This window comes from Amblyomma maculatum, chromosome 1 (genome assembly GCF_055883805.1).
Source record: "Amblyomma maculatum isolate TAMU_Amacu chromosome 1, ASM5588380v1, whole genome shotgun sequence".
NCBI lineage: Eukaryota > Metazoa > Arthropoda > Arachnida > Ixodida > Ixodidae > Amblyomma > Amblyomma maculatum.
Genome location: NC_139344.1, coordinates 184,067,656 through 184,087,008, shown reverse-complemented (window position 1 = coordinate 184,087,008; position 19,353 = coordinate 184,067,656). Strand labels below are relative to the sequence as shown.

The 19,353-nt window shown below is 44.7% G+C and overlaps 1 protein-coding gene across 4 annotated transcripts in view; it reads right to left on the bottom strand.

Annotated features, from left to right (window-relative positions):
- Window positions 1–19,353, bottom strand: part of LOC146205092 (geranylgeranyl transferase type-2 subunit alpha-like) — an 83,657-nt gene that overhangs the window by 29,762 nt on the left and 34,542 nt on the right. For all 4 annotated transcript variants that reach the window (XM_084589783.1, XM_084589779.1, XM_084589780.1 and 1 more), the window contains exon 8: window positions 12,692–12,784. In XM_084589783.1, coding sequence (XP_084445909.1) covers window positions 12,692–12,784 — 93 coding nt within the window. The remainder of the gene's footprint in view (window positions 1–12,691; window positions 12,785–19,353) is intronic.

Below are 19,353 nucleotides of genomic sequence, written 5' to 3'. Positions count from 1 at the left end.
TCGAGCTTTAGCTCAAATGAGAGAAACCACTGTAATCAAGAGTTCTACGAAATGCTGTCTGATTAGATGGTGGCATAAAAAAATATACAGGGTCACTGACCAAGTCAAAGTTTCATGAAAACGTACTAACGTTTCGGAAGCCCTACAGCTTCGTTGTTCACAATGAATAAATCAGACAAAAAGCATTCGTTTATATCTTCTTCAAATACTTTGACTTGATCAGTGGCCCTATATGTATATTTTTTTATGAGAGAAAACACTGAATCAGTTTCCCGTTTGATGCTTTTATTTGCGCTTATTTTATTTATTTTATACGTGCATGATGTCCCGTCCTCTTCCTAGCTAATTCCGCTTCGTGAAGGGGGATATACCGCGGATTGTCCGAAGCATTACGGCGTCTACGGTAAACCGTTGATGCATTCGGCAGGGAAGCTGGTTCGGCGTTCATTTTTGCTATAATGCTATACCTGCCTAGCATCGCCCGCTACTGCGCTGTGGCCGGGGGCGTGGAGCGTTCGGTCTAGTTTGCCCGGGCACAGCGAAGGCGGCGATGTTGCTATGGTGATGGCACTGTTTACGATTCTTAGAAAAACGCGCCACTCGCGCAAGTGAGCAACAGAGCTAACGCTCTAAAAGCCCGTCGGCAGGCAGAGCATTTCCAAAAGAATGGGGCCCTTATCTCGAGTAAGGTAGATACCGTGTCGCCCAGGCGTCCACTCACCCGCCATCTCAACGCCCAATTTGTTGACTTTATATTTGAACCTTGTTTTGAAGAAACTCGACTTCCTGTGCTCTGAAAGGTGCCCGATCATGTTAGCAAAAGTGACAGAAGCATGTGAGAATTTCGAAGCATACAAAGAACGTACTTCCGTTTGACCACATGAAGCAAAACCACTGTACTGCATTGGTATGGAAAAATACACAAATTATAGCACAAGCCAAATCTGACAGAACGCAATCTGATCGGTGCGTCTAATCGTTTGGCATTTGCAGGCAAACATTTGGTAAGCATGGGCGCTCTTGCATGGAGTAAAAATTGGGCTCTGATTATTATGTTGCAAATGTGTGAATGTACAAGTAAGTGGCCCTATATGTATATTTTTTTATGAGAGAAAACACTGAATCAGTTTCCCGTTTGATGCTTTTATTTGCGCTTATTTTATTTATTTTATACGTGCATGATGTCCCGTCCTCTTCCTAGCTAATTCCGCTTCGTGAAGGGGGATATACCGCGGATTGTCCGAAGCATTACGGCGTCTACGGTAAACCGTTGATGCATTCGGCAGGGAAGCTGGTTCGGCGTTCATTTTTGCTATAATGCCAAACGATTAGATGCACCGATCAGATTGCGTTCTGTCAGATTTGGCTTGTGCTATAATTTGTGTATTTTTCCATACACATCACGAAATTATTTACTACCAACACATGAAGCCGAAAGGCGGGCTCAATACTAAAGTATACTTGTTGCATACGTGTGTGTGCCCTGTGAAATGAGTACAATAAAGTCAGGCTCCAAGCTAATAATGAACAGTAGTCCACCCAATATATTGGTTCAGAAAGTGCATGCATCATCACGGGAAGCTGCAGCAGGACAGGTCAGCGTCTTCCATGCATGCTACTTTTCACATCAGATTTCAGTGTCGAGTGAAATTCTGCAGGAGAAAAATGTTTCTAGGAGATTGATTATTAAAATTTTATTCTAATTGCCTGAAAATACTGTGTTCCTTTAATTGCGTGCGCATACACACACACACACACACACACACACACACACACACACACACACACACACACACACACACACACACACACACACACACACACGCACACGCACACGCACACGCACACACGCGCGCGCGCGAGCGAATAAATAAAATAAGGACTCTGTGGAGCATCCAATTGGGAGTGGGGAAGTGGCCGCCATAAGCGCCTACAAAACTGTCCCCGTTAGGTCCTTTCTTCTGGCAACCTTCCTTTACAACCCCCTCTCCCCTTCCCCCATTTCCCACATAGTTTAGTGTGAACGCGCCTCCTCAGTGCCGAAGAGAACATGAACACATGCCGGCCTCCTGCGCGATACATAGCCTCTTGGTGGATTTCACATCTATTTCGAAATATCGATTCATATCAAAAGGAAAAAATGGGCAATCATTCACTTATTTGCCCATCGTAACTTACCAGCTCTAGTTTCCAAGACTGGACAAGCACGAACAAAAAATAAACAAGGGCGACTGTTGAGTGAAGTTCAGCTAATTATAGCTACATTATCATATTTGTAATCACGTTTGATAAAGCAAATTTCTGTTGACCGCAAGAGCTGGCAGCTTCCACTCCAGTCAAGGAGTGTTCCGATCCCTACTATATCTATGGCATCAACAATAGGGAGGTTTAGAATATGGTACCCCTACCGCTTAGGGGGACAGGGTAATAGCGCGGGTGACAGTAGGAGCACAATTCTCTATTATAGTGCGCACGCTCCGCTATTACTCTATCCCACTTACGGATAGGGTCGCCGTATTCTAAAGCTCGCTAATGATCACTCGATTGCACAGCCCAAAAGACGAGGATCAAAAGAACACAAGACAGGCGCCGACTTCAACTAACGGTTCATTGACGAAGTGTGCAGAAATAATGCCATTCGCTTTTCCTTTTCACTCGTACTAAGATTGCACTGTGCAATCATGTTGACACCCTGTTTTATTTGTGTTCAGTCAGGCTAGCCTACTGCAGTCCAGTCCAACCCCCTCACGCTCGGCGGGTAGGAGCAATCGGGTTCGTGACTCTACAGCGGAAACTATACTTCGTCTCACAAGATATCTGCAGCACTGCGAAAGGCAGAGGAGCCCTTTCAATTGTGCTCCTAAGTGCCTCTAGCCTGTGCGCACTATAATAGAGAATTGTGCTCCTACTGTCGCCCCCGCCAATTTGGGGGGGGGGGGGGGGGGAGAGGCGCTTAGGAGCACAATTGCCTACTGTACGCGTGATCCTGGTTGGACCAGCTGGGGTGCCTCTGCCTTTCGCTGTGCTGCAAAAATCTTGTGAGGCAAAGTATAGGCAAGAGAGGGAAGGCTCTTGTCCCATTTTCGGGGCGCGTATTGTTCGAAGTAGTGGTGCGGTGGGGTGAAGAGGGGAGTTCAATGGGGCAGCCCATGCTGCGCAGGATGGGGACAAAAGTCCTCCCCTTCTCTGCCTGGACACTGATGTGGAGCCGCAAAAACTTTTCAAAGTCCGCGCAGCAACACAAGAAAAGCCTTCAGGCAGCGCAAGTCAAGAGGGCTGGGTGGCTGGGTACTCAATTCCTCAGTCATGGATTAGTGGCGTAGCCTGGTGGCAGAATCTGAACTACTTCCAAGATGGCGACCGTGGAACCGCCACCTTAACGCTACCGCATTCTACACTAAAGGCAAAGGATAGGCTGTGCTAGGCGACCTATCCTTACCTCAGCAAAACTAAACTTGTATTGTAATTATTTCATATTCAGCAGTCTTAGCCTGATGGGCTCTGGGCATTATCTGTTAGTCTGCCTCACAGTTTGTTTCCTAGCAGTTCCCGTGTAGTGGAGCAAATCCTGGGCGTGTTGTGTGTTTTATGGCACGAGGTTGCACGTAGGCACATCTTGTTTTACAAGAATAATGTTGTGTGCTAAGTAAATGTGACAGATATGAAGGCAGCATAAAATTGTTTAAATTAAATGTTCTTGGTGACTACAGCAGAATCTCATTGATATGTCCCCGGTTCACACGATTTCCCATATCATACGCTCAAAATAGTGGGCAGTAAAACATCTCCCATAAAGTTACACTATATTTCTCCCGGTTAATATGTTCCCGGATAACATGATTTCCCGGTTACTATGTTCAAAATTTCGACAAATTGTGGTCGTATAACAAGCATGGCGATTCACTGAACATGGGCTAACGAGAGCTTGTGACAATGAAAATCTGATCAGCGGTGCTCATCCACCCCCGTCGCATTCCTGCAGTGCCTAAGTACAAAGGGGCGAAGCATCAATGAAAGCCAACGAGCCAACATACGAGGCGCCTGTTTCCGCAGAAACGACTTCATTAGGAGAAACGCAGTGGCTTCTTTGCGGTGCTTTAGGAACACAAAGGTGAACCATTTGACAACTACGAGCCGGTCGGGCATGGGGGACGTAGCATGACCAAAAACGAAGCAACTGTAAGCCATCGCGGTGGCTTCTCCATATACAGTCGAACCTCGTTATAACGAACACGGATACAGTGAATTATCGGATATAACGAAGTAAAAGCAAAGTTTGATTGGCTGTGCTTTATTTCTATGGGAGTTCTATCTGTATAACGAAATGAAAAACTGAAAATTTGACACTAAATCGGTTATAATGAAGCATATTTCGTATTCACACGACTCAAAATCCGCAAAGAAGCAAAAAAAAAATTTTTTCAAAACGCTAAATTTCGGTTTTATCAATCACCTCCACCTAAAATATGTTTGAATCACCCGCGCTTTCGCACGCCACGCCATCTAGGGACCGCGAATAAATCTAGCATCAACGGCTGCCTGGCATGTGACCGGCACGTGATCTAACCCCCGCCCGCGTCGCCTCCACCTAAAATGTGTTTGAATCACCCGCGCTTTCGCACGCCACGCCATCTAGGGACCGCGAGTGAATCTAGCATCAATGGCTGCCTGGCATGTGGCCTGGACATGATCGAACCACTGCCCGCGTGCCCCTACCCCTACTTTTTGCCGACCCGCGCGTGTGCTCACTTTCCTCGAGGTCGTGCCGTCGTCTTGCAGCATGGCGGCGCCGAAACTCAAAGCAGTTTCTCTTGAAACAAAGATAAAAATATTCAGGGTGGTCGACAGCGGGCGCAAAAAGAAAGAGATTGCCGCAGACTTCGGCGTTGCGCCTAGCACTCTGTCAACCATACTGAGTGCAAGGCAGAAGATAGAAAACGTGCACTCTGCAGGCGCCGTGAAGAACGACAGGAAGCATGTCAGGTATTGTCACCACCAGGATGTTGAAGATGCCTTGTTCGCGTGGTTCAAGGACATTAGAGCGCGCAACCTGCCTGTGTCTGGTGCCGTGCTTCAAAGGCAAGAAGTCTCGCTTGCATCTTAGGCCACAATGACTTCTATGCAAGCAGTGGCTGGCTGCAGCGATTTAAAGACCGCCACCAGATTGTTTGCCACACCTTGTCGGGCGAAGAAGCAGCCGTCGATGTAGAGAACTGCGAGAAGTGGGCAGAAAGCTTCCGCATGCAACTGGATGGCTACGAGATGCGTGATGTCAACGTGGACGAGACTGCGCTTTTTTTTAAGCTGCTCCCGGAAAGGTCACTCGTTGCGAAGAACGAACTGTGCCGAGGAGACAAGAAAAGCAAAGACCGCGTCACCGTTGTTGTTTGTGTCAACATGGATGGGTCAGATAAAAGGCGGCTAACTGTTATTGGTAAATCTGCTCGCCCCAGGTGCCTGCGCAACGCCCGGAATGTCCAAGCAGACTATCGCTCGAACAAAAAGGCGTGGATGACGTCGTCACTCTTTGAAGCATGGCTGAAGGCCTTCGACAAAGACATGGCAGAGCAGCGCAGGAAAGTGCTCCTTATATTGGACAACTGCTCTGCCCATAAGGTGTCTGTACCACTTGAAGCGGTCCGCCTAGTTTTTTTGCCGCCAAACTCGACCTCAGTGCTGCAGCCATTAGACAGGGGCATCATTCGCTCACTAAAATGCTGCTACCGAAAGCGATTGGTTACGCAGCTCGTATTTGACATAGACAGGGGCATATCAACGGCCATAAACCTCAAAACTACGCTGGACATGCTGTACGGTGCACGGAACGAAGTGGCACAGTCGACAATAAGAAATTGCTTTGTTGATGCTGGCCTAGCCCCATCCACCAGCGAGACTGAGCCCAACGACGCCCACGATTCTAAAGGTGAAGCGGACAATTTCGACGAGACGACATGGCGTCAACTGGCGGTTCCGAATGTTACGTTCGAGGACTTTATTGCTGCCGATGACAACTTGGCTGTGGCGCCCGAATTGACCGACCAAGAAATTGTCGATCAGCTGCTTCCTACAGATGATGCTACGAGCAGCGATGAGAGTGAAGAAGAAGGCGAAGAGCGAGCTCTCAGCAGCACCGAGGCCGCCGATATGGCGAGGAAATTGAGAAGGTACCTTGAGAACCTACCTGTGGCCAAATCAGCTGACATTGGGAAAGCGCTGCACAGTGTCGATTTCGTTGAGAAATTTATTCTATCGAATAGTGTGAAGTGCCGCCAAATGAAGATTACGTCGTTTTTTAAATAAATCAGTTCTGCGTGGCCTAAATCCCGATTTGTGTGCTCATTTTTGCTTGGCAGTGCAAAATGAAAGGTAAGGTTTCGCATGCTTATACCACGCTTTAAAGAAAAAAAAAATGTTTTTTCAGCTCTGTGCTTTCCATTTTAGAGTAGCCTTAACTTGGGTTTATGAACAGATTTTTTTTTTTTAGTAAAAATTTGTGTGTACTTTTACAGCGAATATCGGATATAACGAACGAATTTCCGCGCAAAATGAGACTTCGTTATAACGAGGTTTGACTGTATCATGGTTAAGGGGACGAAGCATCCAGAAACAACCAAGGAAGCGATCTCAGCTCATCATTGCCTTCTATGAAATGGATATTTTACTAAATCTTTTTTGCGCTTAGGACAATGTAAATATAGACTGAGTTCTGCAAAAGCTAAAAAGAAGAGCTGTGAATACTTGATGTCTATGAATGTTAATCTACACTTTTATGCAGTGAAAGTCTCGATTCTAAATGGCTTTGTACATCCTTCAGCAGTTAAATTTTTCAAAATCTGGCAGTTTGGATCATACATTTTCCCAGATAATACATTTTTTCGCGCTATTCTAAAGAAAAACGTATCAACGAGATAGTGACTGGCTTCACTAAATCTAGTCTGTTGTTTACTTCCTTGTCCCATGAATCCTGCCATTTTGTTGTATAAATTTTATGACACCTTTATGAGGCATTTTTACTTTTTCTAATTTAGCATTTTGGGCAGCCGCAGCACATTCATCAGCTGTCTGTTGCGCTTCATTACTTTTTCTACAACTAAGAAGATAGCATAAGATTCGGCAGTAAAAATTGTAGGTAACCTTGAGGGGCGTCTGTGTTGTGTTTTCTATTCACGTGATTGTGTTCATTGCACCGCATTTCTGGGTACTATGTAGGTACCCTAATTGTTTTTTCCCATTTGTCTTCTATCACAGCCCTCCACCATAAGAAGCAGTTTTAGGACCATTCATATAAAATGCTCCATTACTTTTTGTATTATTCGTGTAAGGTCAATTCAAACCTCGATAATTCAAATTTTTGGATAATTCCAACTACGCTATGCCACAGAAGTCTGTGTACAAGAAAAGCCCGTTAATTCGGACTGCCCGTTCAGAGGTGCTGGAGGTTCGCAGACATTTCAGGCTTCTCCTATGTGGAGGAAGCCTCGAGGGCTACCACTGAGGGGTCAGTGGGTCCTGATTCATAGATGACAGGGTAGCTTTCGCTGTCCCTGTCTGGGGTGCAGATAGTCCTGCCCCAGGCTTTGCTCTGAAGAGGCTCTATCCAAGTGTGGTGTGCCACCCGCATGCACAACATTGGCACAATTTTCTTTTGTTGAGAATATGAAGGTGTTCTTACTTTGATAGAATCGTCTCCATGCTTCCTTCAAACTATGTTGTGTTTTGTTTGCAACGTTTATATTTCTTTTTTATCCTTCCAGGACTGAAACAATCTCAATTATGTGGAGTGGTCCCTTTCTCTGTTCACACAATATGACACAGCGGCACAATTGTCAGACAGGCGCTCTTTTGCAGCCCATCCTGCACGTTTGATGGCCATGGCAACTCTGCGAACCATAGCCAAAATGTTGGCACTTGAAGCAGCATCTGGAGTTGAGAACATAGTGTTGAACGCTTGCTTTGATGAAACCCACTTCAACTGATTTGAGAAAAGTGGAGGTGGCAAAAGTTAGGACACAGTGTTTTGTAGGTATTTCTTTGTGTCTTTCCTTACTTCACTTCTGTAAACATTCGTCACATTTTGGTCTTCAAGTCCCTCTAGGATTTCTTCCTCTGTGAGGTTCATGAAGTCGTTTTCAGATATTACTTCACGGACAGTATTCAGGGATCTATGTGCAGACATGTAATGGAGACGCCCCAACAAACTGCAGCTTTATAACATTGAGTCTGTCTTAACCTTCCAGTAGAGGTCCCTATTGGCCAATTTAGATACATTGTATCTGGTCCCAGGGCTTGTGTGAGAGCTTTAGACACAAGGTACAAAGATATTGTCCAGGCTGGTTTTTCTAGTTTCTCAGAGTGAATGATGTGAACATTTGAGAACATTTCTGGGTTTCTATATAAAAATTTAAAATGCTGCCTCACTCCAGTCTTGTTTTGTTAAGGTGATCATTTGGTTTTGAGGAGGAAGCCATAAAAAAGGCATGCTGGGCCACGGTGCCAGCCGTCCACCATGAAGCCCAATAAGGGGATGATGGGACAAGAACGGACCTCTCCCGGCCTACGTCACAAATGACGTTTCGGAGGAGGGGCGAAGGAGGCTACCGCCCCTTGGTGGGCAAAACATTCCGTTGCTCGTGGCATGGTGCGGAGGATTTAGTCTCGTATGGTGACAACTTGCGGTGTTTTTCGCAACGCCGTCAAGATCCCACATGGTGTGATGCGATATTCGATCGCAGATGACCAACTACATATTTCTTCCGTTCTATACGCGGTCCAAATATGTTTTTCAGCTGTACAAAGAGCCAAGCGACAAACGTCGTGCGCCGGCAGGTCTCGACATTGTTCTCGACCGTAAGGACATTTTTCTGGTATACAAGTGTGTTCGCGTAATTCTGGGAAAAAGAACAAGCACTTATTAGTTTGCTTTATTGCCCTTCCAAACGAATCGGGCTGAATGCTGGCCAATCACACTCTAAAAGGCCCGGGTGGCATGCGATCAATTGCAGCGATTTTAGAGATTCTTGCTCAGCATTGAATTTATTCAAGTTCAGCAGGCCATGTTGAAGAAGCTAGCTGTCTCACCAAACGGTTCCCAAGTTCATGCCAGCGGCAAGATCGCAGAAGTACAACAGCAACCCTTGACGGAATCGTTATATAGCTCGTTCAAAAGCTATCGCGTCCCAAGCGAAAAGTGTTTTTACTGAAATCATTCAAGCGCCCTTATGAATATTTGTGCGACTTGCATGAATAATAATAATATAATAATAATAATAAATTATTTATTTATTTCAATTGTAATTTGTTCAATTGTAATTGTTGTTCAATTTGTTCAATTGTAATTTGTGGTACAAATCGCGCTTTGTTACTTTCCGTACCACAGGACTCATTCGCGTGTTATTTCTAGGTTCCTTGTAACACAGTTTTGGTGACAGTACTACACGACTAGGCGGAAATAAATTTTTTTCTTTGTCTGGCCGAACATAACAAAAACTAAAAATGTCTGTACTTGGAATGGAAATCACCAGCCAAGCACGAAGCTCGTGCGTGCGCTGTTGTTTTCACTCATAACTGCCTACACTTCGTGGGGCTCACAGTCGATTATGTAAAGATTAAAAAAAAAAGAATAGAAAATGATGCTTGTAATATGCCTGTATTGACGCGTTTTTCAGCATGCTCACGCCCTGTGAGTTTGTAGGACGTCAGGTCGTCCGCAAGCGGCCGTGCCAGTTCATTGAACAAAAATAATTGCATGCATGCTTGCCGAGACTGTCATCTTTTTCAAGGCGAAAATTGCTAATAGGTGCGGGTACTAAGAAGTGCCGCATATTATGCCGGCTGCGAATATGGCTATCGCAAGATTTGAAGCAAAAATTGCACAGCAGCGGGCAGCTTCCCGCCGCTCCTTGCAGCGGGGATACTCGGCTGAAAGGAGCGCTTTTGCCCACCAAGCCGGGTGGTCACGTGCCTCCCTGACGTCACATTGTTTGCAAACAAGGAGAGGTCTACTTAAAAGCTGTCCTATCCCTGCCAGCTGTACGTTTTAATTACAGTCGAACCCGGATATATCGAACTCGAAGAGGATCACGAAATAGTTTGATATATCGATAATTCGATATACAGAAATCGGCTTGGGACGGCACTTACAATGCGAAAAAACAATACTGTATTTGTCGCGTAATCAACTCACTCGCATAATGAACCCACCGTCCACTTTTGCACTCGAGAATTTGAAAAAAAGAAAGCGTTAAGGCCAGCTCGCTCCCATGCAAGCGATTAAGCGATCTCAGCGACGAGCGGCAGCGACAGAGCAAAAAATTTCCAACTTATTGGAACTGCGTCCCTCTGCCGTACGAGCCACCGCGGCAGCTCAAAACAAGGTTTCTGTGTCGCTGCGGCGGAAATCGCCAGCATTACGGCTTGCATGTCGCACTCCGTTTCAGTGGTCTCATACACAGCTCATTTCTTGGCAGCGTGCCAAGATGCTGCGCAGCGATAACGTCGCGGCGCGTTTCTCTTTTGATAGCTCCTGCTGCGGCGGGGAGCGAACTTGGCAGACTGCCCGTGATGGCTTGATTGCACAAGTCTGGTTCGATTTATCACGCTGTGCTTGGAGTGGGCGTAGTCTACTGCCACAAAATCACTTGAAAGCGTGATAAAGTAGCTGCAAATGCTGTTTGAAGCGAGAAATGCTAAAAGCCGTAGTCATGATCGCAGCTGACCACGTGCTTTCATTGATTCATACATGCAAGGATAAACGGCTCCCGCAAAAAATTAATAAATAAAACGCCGCTTCGTAACGCCATATCTTATGCTACGCTGCGCGTACAGCACAACCAGCACAATGATAAGAACAAACGACTCTCACAAAAAAATTTAAAAAATAGATCTGCCGCTTCTTAAATTCCGCAGGCGCCATAGCCACGTCAGCCGCCGCGCGCAAAGGGTTCGCAACACACACTGGAGAAAGCGTCTGACGTCTGAAAACGGACTGAGCTGGATTGGTGCATGCGTAGCGCGTGCTACTGCGAACGAAGGCCGAGAAAGAGGAAAGAGAGAGATAGCTCGGCAAAAGAATGGGCACACCTTTGCGCTCCGCTCTATCGCGCTTTTCCCCTCTCGTTCCCACCGGTTCTCTCTGGTTCATTCACGCACATGGCTTGCAAACGTCACATGCTGGCGCGCGGAAAACGATAACCACAGATGCGCGCGCCTTTGGGAAATGGGTGTGGTGCTGCCCTAGCCGAACTGTCCCCTCTCATTCCTTCCACGCGTGGCTTGAAAATGTCACGCAGCAAACGGCTGAGGGTGATGCGATAGTCTTTGGGGAAGGCACACTTTCTAGTGCGTGGTGCAGAGTTCGATATATCGAGCGACCGGTGAAATTGAGCTCGATATATGACGCGGCTTTCCTATACATTTACATGCGATTTTCAAGGGGATATTCCTTGAGTTCGATATAACCAAAATTCGATATATCCGGGTTCGATATATCCGGGTTCGACTGTATAACCAAATATGGCGGAACTCAGGGTGGTTCACTGCACAAAACTGACCCTTTGCTACCTGGAAGGAAAAAACGAAAGAAGGAAGGAGAAGACAGGACAGTTGAGGGAAAAAACAGGAGAGTGAAAGACAGAGGAAAAGACAGGAAAAGTCGACTGCCAATTTTTCCTGGGTGGGCCAGCCTGGAGGTGCTGTTTACATAAAGTTAGGGTCAAAATGGTGTGTTGGCTCTGCCAAGGGGCCAGCCTTAAAAGTGCAAACCCAGAGCATTGGCCCAACCACCAAAATCTCCTCTTCCCTGGACACAGCAATGCCATGAACGGCTAAGCATGGGTACTTGGGGCCCGTCATGTCGTAAGCTGAACATGAAGCATTTTCACACCTTTGTGTGGTCCATATTGTGTCTTTTGCTGGGATGTATTAGCACATCTGTTTGCAGGAATTTGTGGGCATATTTTTAAGGTGAATATTGGATATAAAGGAAGAATATTGACGCCATATATGACTTCATTAAAATGAGGCTCAACTGTATTTTGTAAATGCCCAGTGAAGCTAATAATAAAGCCCCACCCAACACCCCTGTCCTCAAGTGTGCATCCAATTCGGGTCAACGACAACGATGTGAAAACTGGTACAACAATTCAGAAAGCACATTTGGAGCACAGCCAGGCCCATGGCCACATTTTTGTTTGCATTACATATACCGCAGAAACACTGTCTTTAGGCAGCAGATCAATACTGATAGCGTTTAGCCATGACAACGATGCTTTTCACCTTCAAAGAAGTCCCTAAAACACTCTATTGGCATAGATCAAAACTTTGGGTATGGTACAGTACAATATAATGTATTCGAAGTTCAGCATCTATAAACTACAAGGGGCAGACACCATAGTGGAGAGTTGTAGATAAATTTAAATCTTACCATTGCAACACACACAAACATTTTTGCAGTTTGTATCATTTCAAATATAGCTATCACAGCTAAGATTCGACCCTGCAGTGTTCAGCAGATGAACAACAGCTGCTAAGGCAGGTAGAAGAACACATTGCAAATAGGCGATCATACTGGGAATGAAATGAAGTACGATATACTAATTGATTTACATTCTAGCATCCCTGAGGTTAACTATACATGCATACCAAAGTTGGTTAACTTTCTCAAAGTGTAATAAAATGATGAAAGTGTGCTTACCCAAAGTGGCGAGCACAGTGACTGGCACGGTGCTTTCCAGGAGATAGAAAGCAATGCTCCATTCATGGTCATGATAATCTCTGTATCAGCTAGCTGGAAAGGGAAATTATGTAAATTAACAAAAAAATTCATATACAGCAGACTTGCCACAACCCAAATAAATTTCAAAATTTTGACTGGCTGGGTATATTTTCAATGCACTTCAACCCCCAAGGAGCATTTCTTAAAATTAACTTTACACTAAGACCATAACTTTACACTAAGACCACTTTCAGGACCCATAACACCACCTGTAAGCTGAACAAAAATTTTTGCAGGGTGGGCCCTACTTACTCCAAACTGGAAACAGAGTGCCACAAAATACATAACAATTTGGGCTCATCAGGAGCCAGAAATGAAAGTTGGCTTATGACGAGTCTGACTTATCCTAGTCCACTAAGGCAGTGGTTCTCAGCCATGAATGTGTCGGGGACCCCTTGCGGACCGGTAGAAGTGATGAAGTGATGAGGGACCCCTTGCAGTGAGAAACAGAGGAGAGGGGCGGTATAAATCAGCACAACATATGGTGTGAAACAGGTGCCTCTAGTGCTACTTGGCAGACAATGAACAAACAAAAGTTGGTTGGTTGGTTCATAGGAAGGGAAAGGCGCAGTATCTGTCACACTTGCTCTGTGGACACCTGAACCGCGCCGTAAGGGAAGGGATAAAGGTGGGATTGAAAGTGGATAGAGAGAAAGGGGGGCTGTAGTGGAGGGCTACGGAGTAATTTCGACCACCTGGGGATCTTTAACGTGCGCTGACATCGCACAGCACACGAACGCCACTTCGTTTCGCCTCCATCGAAACGCAGCCGCCGAGGCCGGGATTCGATCCCTGGAACTCCGGCACAGTAGTCGGGCGTCTTACCACTGCACCACCCCGGCGGGGCACAAACAAAAGTGCCACATAACTATGGAAGCATTTCAGGATCGTGAAAATGAAAACATCAAAATTCCATTTTTTTTTTACTGATTTTCAGCCGCTAAGAGTTGTATCCTTTTGGATGTGACATGACGAAAAATGATGTGACAAACAAAAGTGCCACATCATTTTTCGTCATGTCACATCCAAAAGGATACAACTCTTAGCGGCTGAAAATCAGTAAAAAAAAAATGGAATTTTGATGTTTTCATTTTCACGATCCTGAAATGCTTCCATAGTTATCTACAGATTCTGGTGAAAAAATACCGCTTAATTTGTATGTTATAACATCACGAATCTGTACACTTGGCTCTTTAAATTGAGGTGAAATCAGGCCGAACTTTGATCGCCCACAGTTCGAGAAATATGCACTCCGCCGGCATTATACTGGTCTCATTCGAAAGATCGGTTAGCGACCATGAGGAAGCCCTTGAAGCAGAAAATAAAAGAATAAAACTGCATAGAATATGACCTACTCTTAGTCTCTGAAAGCTCATGACGAAATAGCAACTTGTGGTGAGCTGCCAGAGTTGAGTGCACCTAGTAGACCGCAAGAAAAAAAAAAAAGGAGGCGTATCACTATGCACTCGTTTCGTGGCCGAGTGGTTTCTGCGAAAACAGGCTCTATTCCGAGCATACACGTTTGCAATAACTTGCGTCGCGATCCTGGACATCTTCACAGTGCGGATCTTATAGAAAAAACCTGCTCCAAAGCGGCAGTCGAGGTCGCTGCATTGCGCAGCGCGGAGGGCACAGCTGGCAGGGTTGCGAGGCAGCGAAAACATGACACGAACAAAAACAACAAACAAAAACATACAAATTCACCGAATCCAATCTTTTCTTCGTAAAAAAAGGGGGCTTTTTGTGGAGTTGATGGCAAATATAGGTGCATTAGGCTTGCAGATAAAGCAACTATTATTTCCTCTCGTCAAGCGTAGGCACTATTTTTTAAAGCGGATGCGGGAAGTGCAAACAAGAGCTCTAGCTTTGGCAGCGTTGCACTTGATGTATGAAACAGAGCATAGAGCTAACGCCAAGGGACACACCGTGATGTTCTCGCTACAGCATCTTGGCATCCTGCCAAGGAATACACTGTGGACTGTGACGGCATGAAATGGAGGGACGCACTAACAACTATGTGTATTTTTTTTTTTCAAGTTCTCAGGGGCAAAAGTGGAAGGCGGGTTCCATATGAAAGTGAGTTCATTATGCGAATAAATACAGTATTTCATGTGACAATTTGTAACAACGACTGCATAGAAAAATATATCAAAATACAACAAATCTCGTTACAAGAGACACTGTTACAAGAGACACTCGGTTATAAGAGACATTTGAAAATGGTTTGGTTGGTTTTCCTATGTCTGCCATGTTAACAACCTTGCATACAAGAGACATGGTTACAAGAGACACTCAGTTACTAAGGACAACTTTTTCAGGTTCGTGGAGTAAATTCTTCACTATTTAGAAGAGACACAACCCAGGTGTGCTCATGCAATGCATCTGGAACGTACCAACTCATACATGATGCACTTCAGATTCCCTTAATCTTTCTGTTACATGTCAGTGTCCTTTTTGTTGTGTATGTCAGGAACTGAGGAGTGCTTCCCCATGATTGGAAAGTCAAAATGGCATCGCATTACTGTTACATACGAAGCAAATCAAAATGCATGAATGACATTCAGCATTTTTAACTCCTCACTGTTAAAATTTGATCACAAGATGAAAGCTTAGACTCCTGATGTCTTTCTCTTCGTGAATCATCTGAGGGTGACGAGCCTGTAAGCATCTGAGGATGACGAGCATGTAAGAGTGCCTCAAAGGTATTAGAGCAATAGGAAGGCTTGCAACGTGAAGTGCTTTACCTCTAGAATTTGGGAAGGAATACACTCTGCACTCACAAAAATACATACTAGTATGAATAACTTCTTTCAGCTTTCCTGAACAATTTCCTGTTAATGCGTGTGAATGCATTTATATTCTGATGTGCAGTAAACTGATCAACACAGTGCTTTTATAATTTTTGGTTACAAGAGACCTTGCTTACAAGAGACATGCTTTTCGGGTCCCTTGAGTGTCTCTTGTAACGAGGTTTTACTGTAACTGTATGCCCAAATATGTCCATAAAGAAAACCACACTTGGGCTTGAATCAAATTAAGATGAATTTCTGGTATATCAAACAAGAACCTATGGTCCTTCAAACTTTGAATGAATGAGAGTCTACTGTAATGCAGAAGGGTTCTCCACAAGTTAATTGAAAAGGCATCAAATAAAAAAACTGCTCCAATAAGAATACAAGCATTACCAAATGCCAAGGAACAGCTTTAAATCAAATGGCTAACACGGCAAGTTGCAGAGGACAAGTACATGCGAGTCTAGGGCTCATTAAAAGAACATTTTTGCATTTTTGTCAACTATGCAAGTACTACCTGCTTTTAATACAAGGGCTTGCCTTAGGGATGCCTACATTGCATTTATAGTGATCCAGTACTCAGTGTTGTAAAAACGATGATGGCAGGGAGGAAGGGAAATTCAAAGAGCAGGAGTGAAAAAGAAAATAATAATGTGAGCGTCAGGAAAGGGAGAGTCAAATAAATGAGGTTCAGAGCAAGAGGGCTTCCTGAACTCGGGTGCCTATACTGATGCATCTGTCAAGAGTTAAAAAAGGAGGCCTTCATTGGTTAATTTCACAAACCACGGCATAGAAAAAGGGTAGAACAAAGCCACATCAAACATATATATAACATTCAGCAGAACCTCGCTACGGTATAGTAAACTCTGATATAAAAAAATGGAACTGAAGTCTCAGTTCATCTTCCATAGACGACTGCACATTTTTCCTCTTTTATAGTAAAGACATTTTTGGTAAAAACAGGTTATAATAAAGTGTACCTGGCCGCGGTGACGACTTCCCACAAAATAAAATCACCACACACGCGCTACCTAGAATCGCGAGGAAAACTTTTCCTTAAAAAAAATATATATATATAACAGGGAGTGTTTTTTGTTTTTTTTATTATTATTATTATTATTATTATTATATGAATTTAGCATCAGGCTGGTCTCGCAAGCTGTTTGCAGCACTGCGAAAGGTAGGGGCGACCTTGCCCAACCACGATCATGCGCACTACAATAGGAAATTGTGCTCCTGCACATCTCTCACCCTCCGAATTGGTAGGGGTGACAGTAGGAGCCCAATTACCAATTATAATGCACGAGGTCCTGAATGGGCTAGGGCTTCCCTGCCTTTCACAGTGCTGCAAACATCTTGTGAGACAAAATATAACTGCACCCAGAAGGAGCCAACTTTAAGTAGGCCTTGGAGCAGTCAGGAAAAGCATGCAGCGTGTAGGAAAAAAAACAATGCTGTCTACAAACATGGAAAGAAAGCAGCACGGTCCATTCAGAAAGTAAAGGAGAGTAAAAGTGCAGCGAGAATTAGGGAAGCGAAGAAACAATCAAACATTCACAGCACTGCGCAGAACGAAGAACTGGAGGCGCGGCGTGTGCGGTTTTGCAGCGTTTGACTGCCGCGCGCATTTCTCATCTATTGCCTTTTAAAAGACAGAAACAGTGCAAGATGACACCGCATTCATGCAAGGCTTTGGTTTTCACATGAAATCAAACTCGGTCGTATTGGCACAAACAGATGATAAGAGAGAGATGGAAGGTATATTAGAGTGATTTTTTCATTAAGCAACAAGACGTGTTCAGTAAGTAGCCATTTAATTATGAGACAGCATCTTTAGGACCATGTCGTCACCAACAACTGATATAGTAAAGAGCCTGATATAGTAAAAATGCTTGCCTGTCCCTGTGACTTTACTACAAAGGGGTTCTACTGTACTTTCCTAAAAGAAAGCACACACAATGTCCTGATGACTACAGCATATTGACGCATATAAATTGGCTCTGAATATAAGTTGAGCCCTCAACTTTCTGACAATAATGGCCAATGAAGTTGACTCCAAATATAAGCCGACGCTTACAAGAAGACCCCATTGCATTTTGTATATAGCTTTTAGTGGGATGGCAGTGCGGTGTGCGCACAACTCCAAGCAGCAAATGTGTAAAGGCACAGTCGCAAAGACAGCACTTAGAAGCACATGGCAATTGAATGTGATGAAACGGCACCCTATCCTGTCCTCCAGCCAAATGTTCTGTAGTTTCAGATGTAATGCAATGCACCAGAGCTTCCACCATACTTTGAAGTTACTGGAAACTGCCCACTGCTCACCCTAAGAAAGCAATAAGGGATATTCAAAGAGGACCCCCATCTAAAAAAACAAAGCACGGACTAGTATGTGCCATGTTGTCAGCGATGCCGAAGACAAACTCAGTGGCGGCTCCATGCTGCTTCTCTAATGGTCCCAGCTCTCCCTCCTGTAAACAAGGCCACTGCTGTGTGCCCTTATTTGTGCACCAAGGATGAGCTGGGGAACAAGGTAGGAATAGGTTTTTGTCAGTAATTTCATGCTCCACGTAAAAATAAATGCGAATAGGAAACCTAAGCTCAAGTTTTGCTGCGCGATGCCAGCGCCACACCTCCCCTGGTGGCGAGCCGTCGAGACTACTGGGGCTTTGACTGGGGAGGAGCGTGGTGTGCGCTGCCGGCCAGACATCGGCGGTAGCATCAGTAGCTCGCGCGCATACACGCCTTTCAGTTTGAGCGGGGAGTAGGAGAGGAGCGGCACCTGGCACATGCAATCTCTCAGTGGATGCCTTTGTACAAAAAAGTAAAAAGATTTGATTCAGTAGGCTTCCGTTCAGGAATGCTGATCTCCTTGCCTGCAGCCTGCTATGAGGGGGTGAGATGAGAGGTGAACAAGATAAGGTTCTTCAAAAAGTGAAAGCTGCCCATTAAATTAAATATGAACTGTTGCTCGCCAAAAAGCATTTTTGTGGGTTCAGAATTGACCTATTGATTTTACCGAAGCACCGCATTTATAGCTTGAATGTTTTTCCAACTCGCAGGCGAAGAAGTCGAAACCTTGGCTATTGCCCTACTTGTGCATGAGTTTACTTCGTAATAATTTAAATGAAGGCCACCGTAGCTTCATTTTGAACTGAGCATAAATTCCAGCTTCGCAAGGACATCTTCCGTTTCAAAAGGAAAGCTCTCACTTTTCAAGGAAAGATCACACCTGCTATAAATAAAAAAATGCGAGCTAGCATTCACTTTTATCGTTCTCTTAAAGGTGCTATTAGCTTCCCAAACTTTCCTTAGTAAATCCAGATACAAAGAAAAATAAAGCACTAAAGCTTGTTATAAATTTTCTTAACATCATTGCACATGTGTTTGCGCTCCAGCTATTCATGCGTGCATTGCGTGCATTGGTTTGGCTTCATCGGCACTGAACACTGCGTTTGCACAGCCAGTTGTGTGCTAGTATAGCCTATATTCTCATAAAATTCAAGTCCAAACATGGCACGTGAACCGAAATAGATGAGACAAGCTTCTTAAAAGCTAGCTTCCCAGCCTAGCTTCTAATCTAGCCTACCTTTCCAGAGCCTAAGCGTTCCGTTGCCTCATGAACAATTCAGTGTGGAATATTTCAAAGGATGGAGAACATGTGTCTCTTCCTTTCCAAGGCTTTTCAGTAGATAGATACTATAGAAGAAGAAGGGCAAACACCAAGGCCGCCTCTGACTATATTTAATACCAGACTATTCTTACGGATGTCAATGTGGCAACATGGCG